General features: G+C 46.9%; 1 protein-coding gene across 2 annotated transcripts; it reads right to left on the reverse strand.

Annotated features, from left to right (window-relative positions):
• Positions 1-304: 304 nt before the first annotated feature.
• On the reverse strand, positions 305-17,701 carry Zfp41 (ZFP41 zinc finger protein). 2 transcript variants are annotated; one of them, XM_028783459.1, is made up of 4 exons: positions 17,602-17,701; positions 14,738-16,381; positions 9,855-11,085; positions 305-388 (listed from the first exon to the last, which is right to left on the reverse strand). In XM_028783459.1, exon 2 carries the CDS (start codon positions 16,218-16,220, stop codon positions 15,624-15,626), a length of 597 nt encoding a protein of 198 aa, XP_028639292.1. In that variant the 5' UTR covers positions 16,221-16,381; positions 17,602-17,701; the 3' UTR covers positions 305-388; positions 9,855-11,085; positions 14,738-15,623. The 2 variants fall into 2 exon arrangements, with proteins under 2 accessions (XP_028639292.1, XP_028639291.1); XM_028783458.1 differs by lacking the exon at positions 305-388 and having other exon boundaries at positions 9,336-11,085.
• Positions 17,702-22,234: the final 4,533 nt, after the last annotated feature.

Genomic DNA, 22,234 nt, shown 5'->3' on the forward strand with positions numbered 1-22,234 from the left:
AATGGTCTGTTAAGCATATTTCAATGTTTTTTTTAAAGTTTATATATTTACCATTCCTACTTCTGGGAACCAAGGACAACATGAGTCTACTTGAGCTAAGAAGTTTTCCAATGTTTGTTTTTTAAAACCCGCTCCTCTTGCCTGAAGCAGCCCTTTTAGGCTGCGAACAAAAGCACTTTTTGTATTGCCCTGTCCCATTGTGCTGTGACTGTCCTAGGTGGGGTGGCACTGGGTAAGGGCCTGCCGTTATAGTTACTTACCTGTACTCGGAATTGCCTTTTACTTTCACTTTGTCCTGTGGAGTGCTCCAACCAAACCAGCATTTCTCAGGGCCCTGTTAAGGTGCCACCTGTAGCTGTCCAGAGGCTTACAGTGGAGTAGGGATCACCTGAAAGGAGGGTTGGAAAAGGACGGGGGACAAGAGAAGAAGGAGCCAAGACTGTTCTGTCTGATCAAGGCTCAAAGTTTAATATTCAGCACAGCATATATAAAGGAAAAAAAAACCACAAAATCCATCCCCAGAACAGTAACGCAGGGTAGCAATAGGACAGCAGCCAATCTGATGTTCCTATTTCTTGGCAGCTCGTGATTTCCAATAAGTCAAAACTCACAGCTACAGCCAAGGCAGATGTCTCTGTTTAGGCCGATAAGGCCTATTGTAGCAAATGTTCAAGGTCTGCTTAGCCTGCACAGGCTGAGGAGGTCACAGGAAACAAATTAGAAAGTCACCTGGTCTATCACTTAAGGAGGTAAGTCTGCCTTCTGTTTGAGCATATGGGCAAGATCGGATGTGTCTGTGTCCAGGATCCGTGTGAGATGTTCACTGAATTCCTCCTGTCTGTTCAAGTGTTTAGAATGTGTGGAGACCACTCTGTTGTCTTTATTGTGTGTCTCTCTTTATGTATGTGTCTCTGTCTGCCTTTCAATGTGTTTCTGTCAGCTTTGTTTTCCAGTATTGACCAGTGGCTGTGAGACTCTCACCCCACCCCCAGCTTAAGAACCATGCCTTTTGTTGGGGACTCAAATCCTTTTGACTCTGCCAGGTTGCCCAGAGAAACCAAAAAACGCCTTCGCCTGTCCTGCTCATGCTCCCTGGGTAGAGGTGGGGAGAGGTCAGGACTCTCATCTAGGAACCCCTGCCATTTAAGCAGAATGCACGGGGGTGGGGGGGTGGGGGGGTGGAGGTGAGAATGAATGGGGAGGGGTTGTTCTCTGATGAACATTCCCTCTGCTCCCCAGCCTGCTTTGCTTCTAGCAAGACAAAGGAAGGAGCAAAGAGGAAACTCTGATCCTTTCTTCCATGATTTATGTACCCTTTTCAACCAAGTCTCTCTATTCTCTGAAAAAAAAAAAAGGAGAAAAACCACCCCTCATGCTGGGCAGGAGCCTCACTACTGGACAATGCAGCCCCCAGTAGAATAAATTTTTCCCTTCTTTCCAACACTGATCAAGGGAACTTTGGTAGTTTGAATAAAACTGGCTCCCACAGGCCCATAAAGAGTAGCACTTTTAGGAGGTGTGGCCTTGATGGAATAGGTGTGATTCTGTTGGGGTGTGTTGCTAGGGGGTAGGCTTTGAGGTCTCAGATGTTCACTTCCTGCTGCCTGTGGATCAAGATGTAGAACTCTCAGCTCCTTCTCCAACACCATGTCTTCCTGCACTCCAACATGTTGCCCACCATGATGACAATGACCTCTGAAACTATAAGCCAGCCCCAATTAAATGTTTTCCTTTATAAGAGTTGCCATGGTCATGGTGTTTCTTCATAGCAATAGAAACCCTAACTAAAACATATTTTAAAATATTTTCACTAGGTCTTTTTTTTTAGCCAGAGTAAAGATAGCTGCTAAAAAGCTTATTAAATCAAAAGTTAAAATTGTTAAAGGTATAAATAGATTCCAGTTGCTGAAGGTAGCTCAAAAGGTGTTTAACAACAGAGAACCAATTGAGAGACAAGACCTTTTGCATAAACTGAAAGCCGCCATCACCTTCTCTGATGATGAGATGCAACTAAACTTACACATACCCTGCAAAACTTTGGTGTCCTGCCCTCTGTCAGAAGAAAAATCTCTAGCTGAATGCTCTGCCTCCAATCAAAATATACAGTTGTATTATCTCTCACATTGACAACAAAGATTTCCAGCAGTATAGGCAGAAACCAACCCACTAGGACTGGCCCAACACCAAGTTCCTATAATTGTTCAACTAACCAGTTCAGCCAACCGAATCCAGATTAAACAATACCCAATGAGCCCGGAATCACAAAGAGAAATTGCAGTCTACACTGCCTGGTTTAGAGAGACCAGCATCCTGGTGCCCTGCCAGTCACCCTGGAACACGCCTCTCCTGTCTGTGAAGAAACCTGGGACCTCTGATTCTCATGAGTCTGATCTCCCAGAGAAACAGGTGTGCTCTGCCTTGCACCTGAAAGCTGTGTTCTTCAGCCTCCCATGGACCGAGGTGAGACAACCCATCTATGCTTTACATGGACAGCCAGAGGGAGGTTACAGTAGGCAACTTACCTGGACCAGGTTGCCTGAAGGATGTAAAAATTCTTCAGATCTGTTTGATGAGACACTATATGTTGACCTGCTCTTCCATCAGAGGTGTCCTGGGACCATACTTTTACACTATATACTCTTATTTACTGTTGCCATACCTCCTCCTAGCCTCTAAAACTAAAATAAGTTATAAAGGGGCCACTGAGGGACTGCTGCAAGAGTTAGAATTGGGCTACAGAATGTCAGCTAAGAAAGGCCAACTTTGTACATCAGAGGCTACATATCTTGACTACCAGCTGTGGGGAGGCAAAAGAACCCTGTCTCAGAGGAGGATTGCTGCCATCCTTCACATCCCAATCCGTAGGTGTGGCTAGGTATTGTTTCCTCTAGATACCATAGTTTGTGGAAATAGCAAGGCCTGTATACACCAGCACAAGAGTAGGGGGACAGTGAGCCCCTAACCTTGACTGAGACACAAGTATTTGGGCTCTGGCTCCAGTCCTAGCACTTCCAGATGTTCAAAACCTTTTCATCTGTGTCTTAGGGTTTTATTGCTGTGAACAGACACCATGACCAAAGCAACTCTTATAAAGGAAAAACATTTCATTGGGGCTGGCTTACAGGTTTAGAGGTTCAATCCATTGTCACCATGGTGGGAAGCATGACAGCATCTAGGCAGACATGGTGCTGGAGGAGCTCAGAGTTCTACATCTTGATCTGTAGCAAGAGATTCTCTATCCCACTGGGCGTAGCTTGAGCATATATGACCTCAAAGCCCACCCCCACTGTGACAAACATTACAAAGGGGTTTTTAAACCCCTAAACTTGGGGCCATGGAAGTGCCCTGTGACATACCTGTCCAAAGGACTGGACCCTGTAACCACAGGATTGCCCACCTGTTTAAGAGCTGTGGCAGCTTCTGCTTGTCTAATCAATCAATCAAACAAACAACTTAACTCTGGGCTAGGATCTTAAAGCATTCCACATTGTCGAGTGCCCTCTGATGAACCAAAACACTGGCTGTGTGACCCAGTACCAGGCCCTATTCCTGGACTACCAAGTCTGGTTTGAGAAACCCACTGCCATCAGTCCTGCAATCCTCTTGCCTGATAATGATCCACAGGTGCTCACCTATTACTGTCACTGAAAGATGAAACCAGGTATGTGGGCCAAACTCACTTTAGTTAAAGTAACTACTGCAGCTCCCAAGTACCTGGTTTCATCCTAGGCTTAGTCTTGGAAGTTTCTAGCCTTTGTACAATCTTTTCTAGGCCTAGAATGTTTTCAGCCTCTGAGATTTACTACTGAATAAGCTCACCCTTTTTTGCTCTTTCTGATCTCTGGCTGGCTGGCTGGTTCAACTCAGCTGTTTGACTCAAACTTCTCTCCAAGATGACTGATTCAACCTGCACCCCCAAGTCCCCAAATTGTTCTGCTTGGCCTCATCCTAACTTCGGCAATATGTCTAATTTTCTTGCTCCTTCTCATTCTCTGGCTCATTCTCTCTTCACCTGTGTCTAGCTTGGTCTCTCTGTAGCCTGTCACTGTAAAATCGTCCCTTAGAATTGCCTCCTCTCTTTGCACAGTCCTTTAGGTCTTTCCCCTTTCCTCTCTTCTCCTGAGAGTTCTTTCAAATCTTTCCCTGACACAAAGTAGCAGTCACTTTCTCTGCCACTCAATTAGACATCACTTTCAAACATGGGTGCTTCCCTGTACAAAGTAACTGTACCTTCACTATTTGAGATTAAAGGTGTGTACTAAGGGCTGAGCTACGCCACAACTAGAAACAGTTTTTTTTTTCTTCCTCCCAGTAACTAACATAATATTGTCGTTCACAGTGTGATCAAATCTCACTGTGATTGTATTTAGAAGACCCCTCACACTGTTTTCTCAGCAGAGAGACCAGCAGTTGGCAGAACTCTCTCACCATTACTGGTTTTAGTTCTTTGCTTTGGGCTTAAATTTGTGATCATATACAGAAGGCTAAAACTTGTCACTCTCTAAATGTACTTAGCATGATTATAAACAGTTCTGAGCCCATTAAAGAATTTGATCATTTAGAAGGTGGTTAACCATTAACGTGCATGTCTTAATTATCTTTCGTGGTTTACAATTCAGTAGTTTTTACAAGATTAGGATTTTATATTTTTATCTCTGGTTAGTTTTATCCTTTAAAATTTGAATCGAAGATTTAATTGAAAATCCTCTAGCAGTTAAATAAAACATTAAACCATAAATACCACAGAGAGATTGGGAGTCTTACTTTTTTTTTAATCTTTTTATATCAAAGTTTTTATTATGACTCAATTCATCCAAATAGCTAATGTTTAACAAAGTCAAGAAAGACAGAAAAGGCTAGACCTACATCTTTAAGTCAGTTTCTGCTAGTCTGAATAGTCCTAAGGAATTAATAAACCTTATTATCAGATATATCTTAGTTACCAAACATGTTATTTTAAAATCAGTATTGAACACAGTCAAGGAAGACATAAGTGGTTAGGTATATGTTTTAAAGTCAGTTTCTGTTAACCTGAGTAGACTTTTATAACACTAGGAATTTGTAAATCTTGATCGTTACAAAATTTTTTGCTTGGAATTTTACAGCACCCCAATCACGTCATCTCCCCCCGCCCCAATAGTCCTTCAGATCCTGAGAGAAACAAAGTTTACATTTTATCAAGAACTCTGAATATCTATGACCATGATGTGGGGAACATTTGTTTTTTCCTAACAAGAACCAAAACAGGGGGAGAAATCGGAGCTAAATATCTGTAATTACATTTGACCATTTTAGTTTGTATATAAATCTTTTTCGATTAAAAATTTTTAATTAAAAATTTTAAGGGAGACATAACAGTAACAAATAAAATATCATTTGTTGTAAGAAGTTTCTCCTAAGGGATGTTAGACAACTGGGTGCAGCCTTTACCCAGTTTTAGCCTGCACACCCGAGTTTTTCCAGAAAACCTTGAGGCCTTGTGCAGTTAGGTCCTAATTGCATACAACTAGCTGGGAGAAGTGACTGGATACTGGCGTGAAGGTCTAATGACCTTGTCTAGCTCCTTGTTTTGGAAGGAACATTAACTTTCAACAAACTCAGCTCTGATTATTTTAAGCAGGCATATCTGGAGTTATTAGTGAGATATTTTATTTTTATTTATTTTTTGGTTTTTCAAAACACAGTCTCTCTGTGTAGCCCTGGCTGTCCTGGAACTCACTCTGTAGGCCAGGCTGGCCTCAAGCTCAGAGATCCACCTGTCTCTGCCTCCCAAGTGCTGGGATTAAAGGTGAGAGATTTTAAACACTGGGTTTCATTTACTTCATAACCAGCTTGTGTGTCTGCAGATGGAGGCAGGCAACCTGAAAAGCTTCATAGGTATTTTTTTCCTTATAAGGTCATCAAGTTGCAGAGTAATGTAAGTATCTGTAACCTAGAGGCCATTAAACAGAAAACTATACAAACAAGACACTAGTGGGAACTCAGAAAGTGTTAGCATCAGGTTGCTTTTGTGTTTACAGATTTTTAACCATATCCAGTAAACTTACAAATCTTAAGGCACAGAAAGTCTATATAATAGTCTTACAAGTCTTGAGATAAGTTTGTATTTTAACAAAAGTCTGAGAGAGCTAAGTAAAACCAAGGAAAGGAGAAGAGGTAAGCAGCTGTAACTCTGTTGGACAGTTTACTTTTTAGCTGTTTTAAAGCACCTGGTGTCTTTCCTGGGCTGTTTGGTTTTTCCTTTTGCTGACAGAGGCAGGAGGCCTGTCTGACCCAAGACAGAGATTCTGAAGAAAACTTTTAAACAAGCATGCTTGGGTCAGGCAAGCTGGGCATAACACAACCCCAGAGTCAGGTTCTTTAATACAGTAGGACAGCATAAAGTAGTACTTCAGTGTTATCTATATCCCAAAGACAACTGAATCTCCACAAAACTGACTCCAGTGATGAGAGCAAGCAGAGAATAAAGAAAGCTCAGAGATAACCATCTGTGAGAAACCCATGAGACTTAAAACTGCAGGCTCACCGAGCCATTGAGAGGGACAGAGACAGAGTAAGCCAGTGGTGGTGGTCTGGCTCCCATGTCTAAAACAAAACTTATAAGCACATTAGTAAACAAATCCATCAGACAAAAGCAAACAACTTAAAAAGACAGAATGTCCACACAGTCAGAGGAGACCAGACAGACAGACACGTGGTGGCCACCTTCACCCATACAGCAGAACCAGGGGAACAGGAGGAGGTCTCTTGCTTTGTCCCTGGAAATAGCCTATGATCTCGTCCAATCTCCCCTGTCTCCCTAGATGTCAGGACTTCCAGAACAGAACAACTCACCAACTGGTCTGGGTTTCAAATGTGCATTGGCTGTAAATTTTATCCCCCAACCCCAACCCTGAGAGAGGGCTTTTCTGTGTGCCATGGATACCCTGGAACCTCCTCTGTAGACAGACTGGGCTGGAATTCAGAGAGCCACTTGCCTGTTTCACAAGTGCTGGGCATTTACAAATTTGTGGTCATCACAGTCTGGGGTTCCCCTGGGCCTTCAAGTTCACCTTGGACTTGTTTCCACTTAGGGACTATCTCAAGATCCCTGACCTTGGATCTGGGATCTCCCAGGGATCCTGGATGAGCCCCTAAATGCTAGGGAGCTCAAGACACCCCAGGAAAAGACCACAGACTCAATCTGGATTATAATTAGTAATAAATTTATTGAAACTACTAGAAGGACACCAGTCTCTGAGCCAAACTAGAGAATACTGTGTGAAGGGAAGGATTTGTAATGGCAAAACCCACATCGAGTGTCTGCACAAGCAAGCCAGGAGCTGTGCTGCTCTGCCAAAGTTAGGTAATCAAGGTTAACCTCAAAATAGGCCTGAATGTCTGCATAAGAGGGGTACAGTAGCCAAAAAAGTCATAACAAGTAGATAGATGGTCATGGCTGTACATTTCTGGGTGGGAGTGAGTCAGGATAATTGGGAACTTATATTCCAGGGACTGGAGTTAGAATGGCTATTGAGTACCAAGATGGATACCTAGCATAAAAAGGAGAAAGCCTCACACATCAGCACTGGGGCCCTGCATCTTAAACTATATGGCCAATTATGTAACAATTTGGTAAAATTAATGGTCCTTAGCACTATCTATATTGACTTCATAATGAAAGTACCATTCATGTTGTCAAACACAGCACATAGACATCACCACTGGACAAAACAAAACAAACAAACACCCCCCCTCCCAAAAAAAAATCACAACAAACCCTCAAAGACCTAGTTCAGCAAAGTCCATAGTTCTGAGAAAGTCTCTAAACATACTAACCTTGCTTTTCGACTTCAGTAGTTCTGCTTCTGGCTAACTGTTCTTATTAACTGAGGTATGTCAATCCAAGATATGGTTTCTGTGCTTAACAGCTCACCCTGAGAAAGCCTTGAGGCTACAATGGGATCTTAAACACATAGTATACTTGCTGGCTGGCTAATGAAGACTTTCTATTGGCTTATACTCAAGCCCAGTAGTCTTCTCTGGTGGAAGCCTGGAGAGTGGAGACTTGATATCCAAGCTAACCTAAGGAGGTGCTAGCAAAGGAGACAGGTGAGAGGGAGGTAATATTCAAAAGAAATGTGTGTGCAGAGGTCTTAGGTGTGGGAAGTGCTAGCAGTAATTTGGACCAGAGCAGGCAGGGTGGGATGTGGGAAGCAAGGGAAGCCTGGAACAGGATGAGCAAGGGACAGACAGAACAGCCCTAACTAGCATCTCTCTCCAGATCGTGGATGTCATTCCAACTGTCCCGGACACACTGACACCTCTCAATGGGGGGGATCTACTTTTCACCTTTTGCCTATTTATATGTCTGTGTACTACTTACATGCCTGGGCTTGTAGAGAGCAGGAAAAGGAGACAGATGCCCTGGAACTGGGGTTACAGATGGTTGTGAGCTGTCAGGTGGGTGCTGAGGCTCAAACATGTGTCCTCTGGAAGAGCAACTGGTGCTTTTAATCAGAGCCATCTCTCCAGACGCCCCCCACCTTTTTTTTGACAACTCTGTGGATGCCACCTGGAACAAAGGGTCTCAAGGGTACCAAGGGTATGTTTCACTCAGTTACACCTCCAGCTCTACCCCTTGCACCCCATTTTTGAGATGAGGGACTCACTATTTTTATCCCAGCTACTCTAGGACCTTCAAGCTCAAATGACCCTTTTCCTTCACTTTAAGGTTAGTCTCGAGGCTGTGAGACAATGGGCCAGGAAAGAGAGGGGTTCCTCTAGTACTTCTGCTGCCCGCAAGCCTAACTCAGCCCCTGGCTTCCATTACTGGTGCATGGTAGCATGGCACCAGTGCTCCTGCTGCTGTGCTGGGGTTGACCTGTGTATTGTGAGGTTTAGATAAATCCTTGCCTCTTCTCACAAGATCCTCCAAAGAAAACTGTCTCCAGGCACTGTTAAGTGTCCCTTACAGGATCACCCCTTGTTGAGAACAACTGCCTTAAATGAAGAAAGAATGGATACCTCCCAGGTTTCCTTCAGGTCCTCAATACAGGTACTGAATAACTAACTAAACTGTAACCTGGCATCCCATGATCTGGGGTCAGAAAAGCAGGACGATGTCTTGCTTTTGTATAGCCTCTACCCTTACCCATGGTGTAGCAGTGGTGACTTTTCTGAATTACACGTTATACTCTCATGAGCTTGGTCACTGGAAGTATCCTAGGCACTCCCAAGAAGCAGTGACTACCTGGGACACTGGTCTTGCAGCTGTCTCCAGTGGAGAAAGCTGGTGGTTTCCTTGAGGACATTTGTCCACACTGTAGGGAACCCAACAGAGCACAGTAAGCAAGTTGGAAACACATTTACTTTTATGAGAAAATAGATGTCCAGGAGCAGCACCAACAGCGCCTGCTCACAGAACAATGGTGGCAACTGGAAGGCAACGTGGAGCATCAGTGCCACTGTCCATGGAGCAGAGGAGTCACATATGAAGGAAGCCACCAAGTGCACAACGAAGCAGAATGTTTGGTCCAATGTGCACAACACTGACACAGCACCAAGGGTATTACATGGGTGTAAGCATTAACAAGTGTCAAACAGCAATACCAGACCAGGGACAGCATCTGCTACAACACAACAGGCCATAGCTGCAGCTGTTTAAGAGGAATGCACCGCTCACTGCAGTGAGGCATTAGGACACATGGGTGTCTGCACCAGCCAGATACAAGAAAGAGGTTCCACCAGATCATGATGTGGCTGAGGTGAGATGTGGACAGGCCAACTGGGTGCTACCAGTATGCAGGTGCCAGGAACCCTCTGCAGGTCCAAAGCCAACGACTGCAGGCCTGGATGCAGGGAAACAGCCTCACCTAGGTGTTTTCTGGGAGCTGTCACATGAAAGCATTAGTCCTACAGGATTTGAGTCAGGAGGTCAATCCACTTGTCTTCCTTGAGAAGGACCCAGGAGAAAGCAAACATCCAACTCCACGGGCACTAGGCACTGGAAAGTGCAGGCTGAAGGTGGGCCCCATCGCTTGGCCTGAAGGTAAATGTGGCGCATAGACCAGTCTCCTTGTCTGCACTGTACTTGGGGTTCCCACCAGAGGTGACCCCACTCCCCTGAGTCTTCCCTAGAAGCCATAGAGCATCTGTCCCTTGAGTCAGGGTACAGAGCCTTTCTTCCTAGGGCCCCAGTTCTGCCTTCCTTTTCAGGGCATCCTAATGTCCCAATTCATTGGCACAGGAAATCATTGTCTTGATGACAGATCCAAGGTCAGGAGGAAAGGAGCCCACATGTGCTCTGGAGCTAGACTTCCAGAAACAGAAGGAGGCAGCTAGTCAAGTCTAACCCACTGGCCTCCTCAAGTAGAAGAGTCCTGGACCCAGCCCAGAGCTACTTCTGACTCTCCTTGAGGTGGCTTCCGCCTTCTCTCTTGGCTGGGAGAAGGCTGAAGGAACGGATATCACTACAGCTCAGAGCTCTCATTCACTTGCTTGCTGTCAGGCTCTGGCAATGCTCTCTGTTCTAAGTGAGGCTCAGCAGCAGCTGTGCTGTCAGACTCTGTCTGCACAACAAGGCCCACTGGACATGGCAGCTGAGGTGTTAATAAATGGACTGCCTTGGACTTCTATGACATCTCTGGCTGCAGTTGAGTATGTTTCTGTAATTAGAATCCCAGTACTTTGCTGGAGTGTTCTTAGTTGCCCCAGGACACATCTTAAGACACCTGGAAGGTTCTGAAGATTTCATGTGTTTCCGGGTGGCTGTTCACAATGTTTTTCACTGAAGTAGATAGCTGGTGCTGGGAACTCTTCATAGGCTTCTGTGAGCCAGAACTAATGGTTGCTTATGAATACTATGATGTGGCTATCTTGAACTTCAGGGTGGGAACAAGCAAAAGTGACCTGTAGTCACCATATGGTGTCCAAAAGGCCTCCTTGAACTCACTCACCTACAGCTTTCCTGGTGCCAACGGATTCTGTGATAACAGCCTCCCTGGAGCATGACCCAATGGGTCTCTGCTGTGCTCTGTGGTAGAGGTAGACAGTGACTCTCTTGAGTTCTCTGAGCTTCTTACTGGAGAGATCTGCTCTAACAGCCTAGAAAAAAACAAAGAACAGTCTTTGTAAATGACAAGAGGCAGTTCCTCACTCTCTAGGAGACAGCACACTGAAGGGAAAGGTGGGTTAAGTGCAAACTGGTTCTGTTGGCTACCCAAAGAAAAGCAAAAAAATACAAAGGTATGTGGGGCTCCAGCTGTGGGCCGAGACCCAGCGGCACATACACATGTGCTTAGAGGGCAACACGAGCAGTCTGACATGCTCCTCCTTCTGCTGGGGCTGTCCCATGACTTCCTCCTGCTGGTTTGGTTGTACGACTTTTCTATAATCATGAATTGCATTTATTTTCACTGTTTTCCATGCTGACTTTGTTGAGTTCAGCTGTCCCCCTTGGGTAGGGAACATCCAGGGCTGCTAGCTTGCAGGCTAGCCTTCCGTGTTTGTGAATGAGTATCTGCTCTCATTAAGAATGCCAACAAGGGGCTGGAGAGATGGCCCAGGAGTTAAAGGCACTGGCTGCTCTTCCAGAGGACCAGGATTTGGTTCCTAGAACCTCCAAGATGACTAAACTGTAACGCCACTTCCAGAGAATCCAACAGTATCTGAGACCATCTGGCCTCTGAGAACACTGCATGCATGTGGTAAACAAACACATACAAATAATCACAAAACAATGTAAAAGCATGCCAACACACAAGAAGAACTTTGCATCAGTAAAACCACAGGCACAAGTCAGTGCAATACCTGGACTTACTTTCCTTTTTTTTTTTTTTTTTTTTGAGACAGGGGTCTCACTACATAGTTCTGACTATCCTGGAACTGGCTATGTAGACCAGGCTGGTCTCGTACTCAGAGATCTACTTGCCTCTGCCTCCAGACTGCTGAGATTAAAGATGTGTGTCACCACTCCTGGCCACATCTGAACTTTCACACACCAAGTCACAGAATTCTAGCTGATTCTTCAGAGTTGGGCACCATCCTCCCCACTGGATGACAGGACACTGAGACACAAGGTTCAGCAGAACATCCAACATTGCCAGATCCAGGCAAGGAGGAGGCTGCAGCAGACAGACTCATGCTCTCGCCACCTCCTTTTTCTTCGTGGATCAAGACACTGGCTTTAAACATGGTTCTCTGGCTATGTGTGCTGCTGTAGGCCTTTAATCCTAGAGTCTAGGAAGCAGAGGCGGGTGGGTCTTGGTGAGTGGAGGCCAGTCTCGTCTACTCCAAAACAAAACTCAAAGAACCCTGGGCTGGGGTATAGCTGAGTGGCAGAGCACCAGCCTAGCACTCACAAAACCTTGGGTTCCATCCCAAGACCACACAAGCCAAATCAGCGACCATGAATGAACCTGTGTGTGTGTAGGGGGAGGGGGAGGAGGGGAGGGAGAGGATAACTCAACCTTGCCTCCCAGGCACTGCTGCAGTATCTCTCAGGGCTTACCTGGGGCTAGTATCTGACTGAATGACACTGTCTGAGTCTGTCCTATACATCCTAAAATGTGGAAAAGGCATAAAAGAATAGATTAATTGTAATTTAACCCAGAAAGGGTCCATGTGGCTCAGTTAGGAAGTGGCTGAGCTGGGACCAGCTGTTTCTCTTAAGGGCTCTTTATGCATCCACGAAAAGTGACACTTCTCCCTGCCAATGACAAGAGTTGTCAGAACACTGTACAAATTGAATCAAATCAGACAATGCAAGCAGCCTTTGGTTGTGTTTGACTAATCTTGGTTGTTGTAAAGTCTGTGTCCACATGGTCACTCTCCTGGAACATCAAACTGTTCCAGTACAGTTCCTGCACCCAGGGATCCAGATGTCCTTAAGCCAGCTTTCTGACCAGCCTCTAGCTCTAGCTCTGAAGGGCTAGGCCTACAGAGGGCTTGAAACACCAAGTCTGAAAGCTCTCTGTGGCTCAAACTCTCTTACAGTCTCATTAAGTACAGGGGTCAGAAATCATGTGTGGTAGTGCATGCCAATACATCCCAGCACTCTAGAAGCTAAAGCAGAGGATCATGGTGAGTTCAAGGCCAGTCTAGGCTACACAGTTAGTTCTCAGCAGCCTGAGCTACAGATCAAGACCCTGTCTTAAATAAACAAACAAACAAAGTCAAAGTCAGACCTCAAGGGAGCACTATGCATCTATTTTAGCCATGTTTGATGGTTCATGTCTATGACTCCAGCATTCCACAGGCTTAGGCGGGACTGAGTGAAGCCAATTTAGGCTACACAGTGAGACCCAAGACAACCTGGGTTAGAGTGAGACGCCATCTCAACAGAATAAACAATAAAACAAATGGGTTGGTAAACAAGTCATGGCAGTACCTCTTTCTGCCATGTTTGGTTAGTGCATGGCCACACCCACTCATTCTGTGCCCTCTTTAAGGGCTGTGCAGTATATACACAGGTGAGTGGCTGTGTGGCTGCAAAGACAAGAACAAAATTCATGTGGAATGACACTGGGCCACCCTGCTGAGTGGCCCTCTCTGTGTGTATGAACACATACGATCTTTGGTGTCCCCTTAATACTGAGGGAACTGTGATTCTGTACCCTAAAACCTTAGCACACAACCTTAAGGACAGGGCTACAGGCTGGGACCAGAACGCTGCCTTGCCACCTGGTAGCACTCCAGGTTTCCAATGTCCTCGGAGCGTGTGAGCAACCCCTCTACTCCAGGACCATGCTGCCCAAGTATGCCACGCAGCTCCTACACCAGCTGACACCCATTTTCTCACAATTTCACTTTATCAGATTTTCATATTAGATTAAGTCTTCCTCTCCCATGGGCATCAAGACTGGTAAAATACTCCTGGGGAAGCTTGCATAAGGAGAGTGCAGTGTGGGAAAACCTCTACCTGGAAGGTTCTGCCCCATAGGGAGGGGCAGTACAAGCAGCCTGGTGCATCAGCAAACCTGGCCAGGTCAGTGCCACAGGAGGCATCAGAGACACACAGTGTTGTTTCAGCTCCTAGAAAGAGGATGGCTAACCTCATTATATATTTGTCATTGTGAAAACTGTCTGAAAAAGCAACCTGAGGGTTTCCTTGGCTCCTGGTTTGAAGGGATACAGACCACCATGGTAGGGAGTGTGACATTACTATAATTGGGAAGCAGACAGGTAAATAAATGCTCAAGTTTTTCTTTTGAAATCTCTGTGTCTGTCTCTAGTGCTGCTGTCTGCATGGGGTCAGGGGTAGGTTAGTGGACAATTCTGAAGAGTTGGGTCTCTGTTGCCATTTTTTGCATGGGTTCCCGGATTGAATTCAAATTGTCAGGCTTCTGTGAGAAGCAAATGCCTTTATCTGCTGAGCCGTCTCAATGGCCCAGCTTTCTCCTTTTGAATGTAGTCTAGGAACCAAGCCTGTGTGATAGTGCCAACATTTAGGTAGGTCTTCCCTCTTCAGCTAACTCTCCCTGGTACTTCACAAACACACCTATGTGTCTCCTAGGTAATTCTATATTCAGTCAGGTTGACCATGCAGATTAACTACCATACCTGGTCACACATTCCTACCAGGGAACATAACCACCTGCATCACCTGGGCAGTGCCCTCTCTGATGGTTTCTGTACCTGTTGACAAGCCCTTCTCTACTTCTGGCTGAGGACCCTTTCTTCATGGCAGAGTCCCCAAAGACTAACGCCATTTTTGTTACCTTATGTCTAAATCTCTGACAACTTTCCCCCAACTTACCCTCCTGGTCAGCAGTCACTTGCTGTCTTTAGAACACAGACCTCACAGAGCACTCGGGGCAGGTGGTAGACACAGTCACGTGGTCTTGCCCTGCTAAGCAGCAAGAAGTGGAATTGACCTGAATGAACAGATGCTATGGGGCGGGGCCACAGTTGTTTTTCAAGGTGCAGTGGATAGAAGCTGCTGATGGCACCCTGAAGCTACAAGACCTAGTCTAGGAAATCTGCCACTATGCCAGGGTGCAAGGGTGTGCTGAGACTTTGGATGGCTCCAGGTTACTTGTCTAAGATGTGGCTGGGACAAGGGAATGCAGTGCAGCCCAGTTCCAGGCCCAGGGGTTGAGCTCAAAGACTGTTGTTTCAGCCAGAAAAGAGAAATGATCACTGAAGTTGGCTGCACAGAGATGAGCAGGACTTGGTGCTGTCCAAGGGGACTAGTCTCAGAGTTGGTCAGAATGCTACCTGGCATCCACCTCAGGGTTCCTTGCCCCTAGCAGACTACATGGGGCTGGACATGCAGAGCCAGAAGCCTTCAAAAGAAGAGACAAAAGCACATGGTTGGTGCAGACAGGCAGCAAAGGCAGTGGCCCTTGCCAACAGGGGTGTCTCTTTAGCTCTAAAGTTCTCAGCAACCCAGAGCTGTTCCAGAGATGGCCCTGAGTAGCATAAAGTAGTCTGGAAAATAGCTAGAGCTTCAGGAAGCTCCAGGGAGCACCGTGATACCACAAGGTGTAGATTCGAAGGGCAGAAAGCCTCTGTGGGCTCTCAGGTCTGATGTAGATTTTCCTTTCAATGACAGAGACTGGCGGCCAGATGGGCACACTGCAGAACAACTCTGGACCATCATCAGGTGTCCGTCAAGGACCCACAGTTGTAGATTGCCCTGCTCAGTGCTTCTTCCTTGGATGACGCTTCCGATGCCGGATGAGGCACGAACTGTAGGCGAAGGATTTTCCACACTCCTCACAGCCATAAGGCTTCTCTCCAGTGTGCGTTTTCTGGTGTTTCAGAAGGTTGGAGCCACAGTTGAAGGCTTTTCCACACTCCCCACATTTAAAGGGCTTCTCGCCGGTGTGAATTCTTTGATGTTTGGTGACATCTGAGCTGTGCCTGAAGGTCTTTCCACACTGGTCACACTTAAAGGGCTTCTCTCCGGTGTGAACTCTCTGGTGGCGGATGTGATCCGTCTTGTGTTTAAAGATCCGTCCACATTCACCACACTCATAGGGCTTCTTCCTCTGAAAAGGAACAAACACAGGGACACCCTCAAAGTCATCTTTAAATGAGGCATCGAAGGCATCAAAGATATGTGCTTCGTCTTCAGGACTCAGGACACGCTCTTTTCGGGGTTTTCGAGGCTTTCTTGGCTTCTTGGTTGGCTTCTTCCCCTTTGATGTTTTCTCTCCTTTGACAGTGGCCTTTTGTGCACCTGCCTCCTCCTTTGGAGCCTGGCTCTTCTTTTTCCTAGTTGTAGGCTTTTCCATTGCTGCTCTTAGGAAGCAGGAAACCCCCTGGAGGCCAGGGAAGGGTTCCCAGCCAGTGGCTGCCTGGCTGCTCTTCTGGGACTTCACTCTGTCAGGGACAGCTCACCACATCCTGCTTATGAAGCTGCATCAAGTAAGACAGAACCATGGTCTTCTTGCTTCTAGAAGCAAAAGCATTAACAACAGGTCAAAGGCAGCTCTTAGTGCTGCAGTCTCTCCCTCCACTGTCTTCCTAGCTGCTCATGTGATGAGCTTCTCAGACTAAAGTAGACTCCCCAGAACTCTAGTCCCAGGCCTAGAAGCTGAGCTCAGAGGCTGTTGTCCATAGCATGCTCATCTCTTTGAGTGTCTCTCTCACTTAGCTACTGACACTCCTTAACCTGAAGACAAGGTTTTCACTCACCCCAGAGAAAGCCATATCTATCATGGACCAATGGCCATGTTCCAACTCCCCAAATAGAACTTTCCCTGTTCTTCGTTATCCTCTCTACCTGCCCACATTGGGACTGTGCAAATACTCTGGAGCAGGAAGTAACTCTATCACACACAGCCTGGTTCTGAGCCTGGAAAACTCAGCGCTGTCCTCATCATCCACAGTAGCCAGCAAACCCCATCACACCCCCAAAGGCTGCCCCTTGTAACTAATGAGTCTCTCTCTGTGATTCTTCTTTATCTCCAACCCTGCACCATCCCCTTTATCCCTGGAGGCCCAAAGGGGTGAGCTATGCTGGCAGTTCCATCTAGGGCTCCCACACTTTTCCAAAAACAAAACTGTCACGTTGGGAACACACTGTATTTTTTTTAAGCATTAAACAAATACCCACATATGTAACCCAGCAGATAAAATTCTTGTCTGGATTCAGAGTCCAAGATCCAGGCAACTATCAGCATCTAAAAGTGTTTGTCGATTGTGGGAGAGCTCAGGAGATACCTGAGAGTCCCTGTCTAGAGCATCACTCAGTACCAATTCAAACACTCACTCTAGTGAGAGGAATGACAAGCGGGACCCAAGTGTCTGTGTTTGCTCACCAAGGATCATCCTCATTGAAAACTGAAATAGTTATTAAAACCAGAGAAGATCACAGCGACTATCTTATTGCTCCCTCCCTTCACAGGCCTGTGCACAGGAGTAGATGCGAGTGATTCAGGCAACTTAGTAGAATTCAGCGGACCTAAGGACTCAGTTCCATCAAGGTGCTGCTAGACCCGGCAGGACAAGGAGCTCAAAGCATCTAGCAACTAGCGGCATCGCTAGGTAGCCCGGCCCACCTTCCCCGCCTCCAGGACCTCCGCAACACTGCCGAGGTAGTCCACAGAGAAACGACTCAGAAGCCGGCCTTCGCCCGGTCGGGGATACCGAGCACACACACGCAGAAAGTACCTGATGGGTGCCGAGCGCAGACGCTGGCAGAACGTGGCTGTAGGCAAGCTGACCGGCGGGCGGGCGACCGTTAACAATGCCCACTTGAGCCCGCCACTCCCGCGCCTAAAGGCGCCCGCCCCTCTGGTGCCGCTCTACCTTCCCCAGCCTCTCGGTGGTGCTGCCGAGCGCTCCAAGCCCCGCCCTCCGCGCTAAACCGTCTCCACTGCCTCTCTAGGACCCTCGCGCGACTCTCGGTGGTATCACCGCATGTTGCGTAGCCCCGCCCGCTTGTTCACGCCCTTCTGGCGCCGCTCTAGGAGCGGTCACCAGACCTCTCTGTGGTCGTGTACTGCGGCCGTAGGCCCGCCTACCTCTCCCCGCCCCTTGGGGTCGGCTCTAGGAGACACTGTCCTAGCTCTCGGTAATGCTGCGGCTGCAGCCTTGAGCTTAGCTTGCGAGGATGCTTTGGAGGAGTCTCTTCCTGTACAAGCTTCTGGGCTGCGGGTGGCGCCTTTCTCCCAGCGTGCGCCTCTGCTTCTCAGGACTCCAAGCCTTCTGCAGGCTTGGTGTCATTTCTTAGTCGTCGGGCTTGTCATCGGTGGTGCGCCGGGATGGCGGACTCAGTAGTGCATGGCCTGTGGCCCCCTGGAATCATCTGACCCCGCCCCCCTCCCTGGCAAAGCCAGGCGCAGACCTCCTCTGCTCTGTCCCCTAACACGGGTCTTTACAGATATTTAAATCTAGTCACTTCTTGTGCTGTTTCGACTTTCTGGATATATTCGCCACTATTATATTTTGTCAGGCTGGCTTAGAACTAGCAATCTCCCTCCTGGGACGAGTCCTGATTATAGGTGTGGCCCACGGAGCTTGGAGAATGCAGTTAGGAGAAACTGATCGAGAGCTGTGGTGTGCTTGGTTAAGTCTCCCTGGGGCGCCATTTTGCATGACAAGCACACAATGTTAGTGCCTCTTGTGCTGCAGAAGCCGGTATCAAACCTCTAGCAAACCACTGAGCTGACGTCTCCACCTCATCCTTTTAGACTCAATGCCAACATGCTAGATAAATGTAATTGTCCAATGTGCGACTTGGCGGAGCTCACCGCTTATCATTCGGGCATCGATGGCTAGAGTCACAAGAGTGGCTGTGTATTGAATGGTGGTTCATTCAGCCTCCTGAACAGCTGCCTCTGCGCTGTGTGCATCACAGCTTTGGGATCCTTTGTCCACTGAAGGACGTGTTTACAAGGTTGTTGTGAAGCACTCCCTTCCCTCCCTCGTGCTGTTTCATTTCCCTGGGACCATGCCCAGGAATGCAGTTGCTAGGTCCCAAACTGCATGTTGCCTTTTTCGAGAATCAGACAAGCTGCTTCCCAGAGAGCTTGTGCCGTTTCTCACTCATTCCTATCAGCGGCATGGGCTTTCTGCCTTACCAGCATTTGGTAAAGGGAGGTAGGCATCTCCTTGCTTGCTTTTCCCAGAAGGCTAGTGGTCTGTGTGCTTCCTGCCATCTTTCACACAGTCCCCAGTGACAAGCCTCTTTCCTATCCTTTGATGAGGTGGGTTGAGCTGGATGTGGGTAGACTGTTGGCACCATTCTTGCTCTTTCAGCTCTCAGGCACACTCGGGCTTGTCCTTACCCCCATCATCCTTCATTTGTGGAAGAGATTCTGTTTTGGAGTGGCTCCCCTTTGGAGAATTATATACTTCTCTTGTCAGTGGGACTCAACTGCTAAGACCACGGCCTGGGCTTGCTCACATGGTCCAAATTTTTCTCTAAGAAGACAATGAAGTGTCTTTTGCTAAGGAGCTCCAGTGTCTGGACACAGGTTCTAAGCCATCTGGACACATGCCCCCTTTGTCTGATGGGCATGAGAATTTGGATTGCACAGTCTAGGGTCAGCCTGAGGAGGCGCTGTCTTCAGTGATATAAAACTGAGATGTGTCTGTGTTCAAGAGAATTCCTGACAGTGGCCGTTCACATGGGAACCTGGATACAGAGAACTGGGTAGTGTAAGATCTCCCCAGTTGCAATGGATTGTGCTTGGCTAGTGTTACTGGCTTGTCCCTGCATCACTGGCCTCTACAAACAACCTTCCACAAGGTCCTTGGAAGGGCAGTGGTAATGAGTCTCCTTCCTCAGGATTTCCTGCCTTGGAGATAGCACCTGCTCCCCTCCCCCCTCCCCCCACCAACCACTACCACCAGGGTTTTTACAACCCAGCAAGGAACAGTAAAACCACTATAAATGGCTGCTTTCTGTCCTGGGAGGCAGGAAGGCTCTGGAGAGCACAGAGAAATCAAGATCCTGTCAGGGAAACTGGAACTCTGTCCAGCACTAGCCAAGAACAGGAGCAAGTGACCCTACAAGTGGGTATCTGTTGTAATTACACAATGTCAGAAATAGATATACACATTTGTGTCTTTTTACAATACCAGAATTTACTGAATAACAAATTCAGAAGCTACATTGACTTCTTTGACTGGTATTTGTCAAGTGGTCCTGATTGGCTCGGCTAGTGACTGAGGCAAGCACAGCTTCTTTTATTCCTATTGCGACCACTAATGTTAATGCTCCAATTATACCTCAAACGGCACACAGTAGGTATATCTGGAACTGTAGCCATCTCCCTGTCAACTATCATCTCTCAGTCATCTATTGTCTAGCCATAGGTAGGTTACAGAATCGCTGCAACAAGGCTAAGAAGATTGCTGCAGAATCCAGGGAGGCCATAGTGGAGGTAGAGGCAGGAAGCTGACAGAGCATCAGAATCCCTGGTGGGGTGAGGTAACAAGTCCTGTTGGGGAGCTGCTGCTAGGGACACTGGCAGAGCCAGGTCCCGAAGTTAGAGTTCAGCTGAGCTGCAGTGTGGAATGAAGCCAAGGAAGTGAGGTGAGACCCACAACTGTCGAGGCACCAGAGGCAACGGGCAGACCTGTGTCTAGATAGGCAAATAGAGAAACGAATGGAGTTGACTAACTCAGCGGTGAAGACAAGCTAAGCTGAAGCCCCCCTGGCAGCTGGGTTTTCTTTGCTTGCTGATTCCTCAACTTGAGTTTATATACAGGGTGGTCACAGGATAGGTTTGCAGGAGCTGTTCCCATTGTATTGTTGGGATCCCCTTAAAATTTTTTTCCCTTATCTTTATGTTTGTATGAACACATGCATTCTTGTACCATGGCATACATGTGGAGGTCAAAGGACCACTTTGTCAGTCTTGTTTGAGGCAGGCTTTCTTTGCTGTTTGTTGCTACATATGTGATGCTAGCTAGCCCGTGAGCTTTTGGGGATTCTCCTGTCTCCTCCTTCCATCTTGCCGTAGGAAGAAGACTGGGATTACAGGCATGTGCTGCCACACTGAGTTCTTCCACGTATTGAGGGTCACAGCTCAGGTCCTCATGCCTGTGCAATAAAAGCATTATCCACTAAACTATCTTCTCAGCTCTATCTTTATTTTTTTAACTTAAAAAAAGCTGTGTGTGTGGTGGGGGAGGGGTTGGAGAGAGGGCTCAGTGGTCAAGAGCACTGACTGCTTTTCCAGAGGTCCCGAGTTCAATTCCCAACAACCACATGGTGGCTCACAACCATCTGTAAAGGGATCTGATACCCTCTTCTGGTGTGCCTGAAGACAACAACAGTGTACTCATATACATAAAATAAATAACTAATTAAAATAAAAAGGTGTGTGTGTGTGTGTGTGTGTGTGTGTTATCTGAGCATCTTTGTGTGCAGGTGTGTATGCCCTGTGCACATGTACAGGCCAGAGGAAGACAACATTGGACATCCTGTTCTGTGCTGCACTACCTTATTCCTGTGAGACAGGGTCTCTCACTGAACCTAGAGCTAGGCTGGCAGGAAGCCCTAACGATCCTCCTGTCTTCATTCCCACCCCACCCCCCAACTCTGGGTTTATGTTCAACCATGCTCAGCCTTTTGTGTTCTGGGAATTTGAGCTCAGAACCTCATGTTTGCATAACAAGAACTTTAACCCCTAGACTATCTCCCCAGTCCCAAGAGTGGCTATTTTTATAGACTTATTTACCTATTTTTATTTAATTCTTTTATACCTTACCTGTGTTGTTTTGGTCAAAAGAATAGAGGATTTGAATATCTTCTTCTGCCTTGGGCGGAGATGTGTCACTCTGTACTGCTTCAAAGAGCATAACATTACTATCTAGCAGGGGCCTTGTTGTAAAAGCCATTGTCACCTCTCTTCAGAGTTAATCTAAATGGCTCTGTCACTCACCTGGGCATGAAAGCCAACTGTTCCAGAAATGTTAAGAAAATCATCTATTCCCAGGAGGATGTAAAGCAAGCAAAGGTGCTTGCCATGAAGACTGGTGATCTGAGTCTGGCCCCCAGGAGCCACATGGTGATGGCTGATTCTACAATAGCACAGGCTTTGTTGGAAACAGACCTGTGGAGGGTAGATCTCTAACTCCAGAAAGCCGACATCTGCTTCCAGGCTGGGATAACTATAGTGCAGAAAAGGGAGAAGAGAATTGAAAATGTTCCTTTTAGGCCCACTGTTGTCTGTTGCTAGGGGTAACGAAAGAAATAAGGCACATGGTGGGTAAAAGAACATCAGGTGATTAATAAGCATCTCTCAGATGCTTATTACCGAGAGACTGGGGAGTGCCAAAAATCAAGAGA

Source organism: Grammomys surdaster, unplaced genomic scaffold (assembly GCF_004785775.1).
Source record: "Grammomys surdaster isolate TR1022 unplaced genomic scaffold, NIH_TR_1.0 1129, whole genome shotgun sequence".
Lineage (NCBI taxonomy): Eukaryota > Metazoa > Chordata > Mammalia > Rodentia > Muridae > Grammomys > Grammomys surdaster.

Coding starts and splice junctions, on each gene's coding strand:
- Zfp41 (XM_028783459.1), bottom strand. CDS start 16,220: ATGGAAAAGCCTACAACTAGGAAAAAGAAGAGCCAGGCTCCAAAGGAG.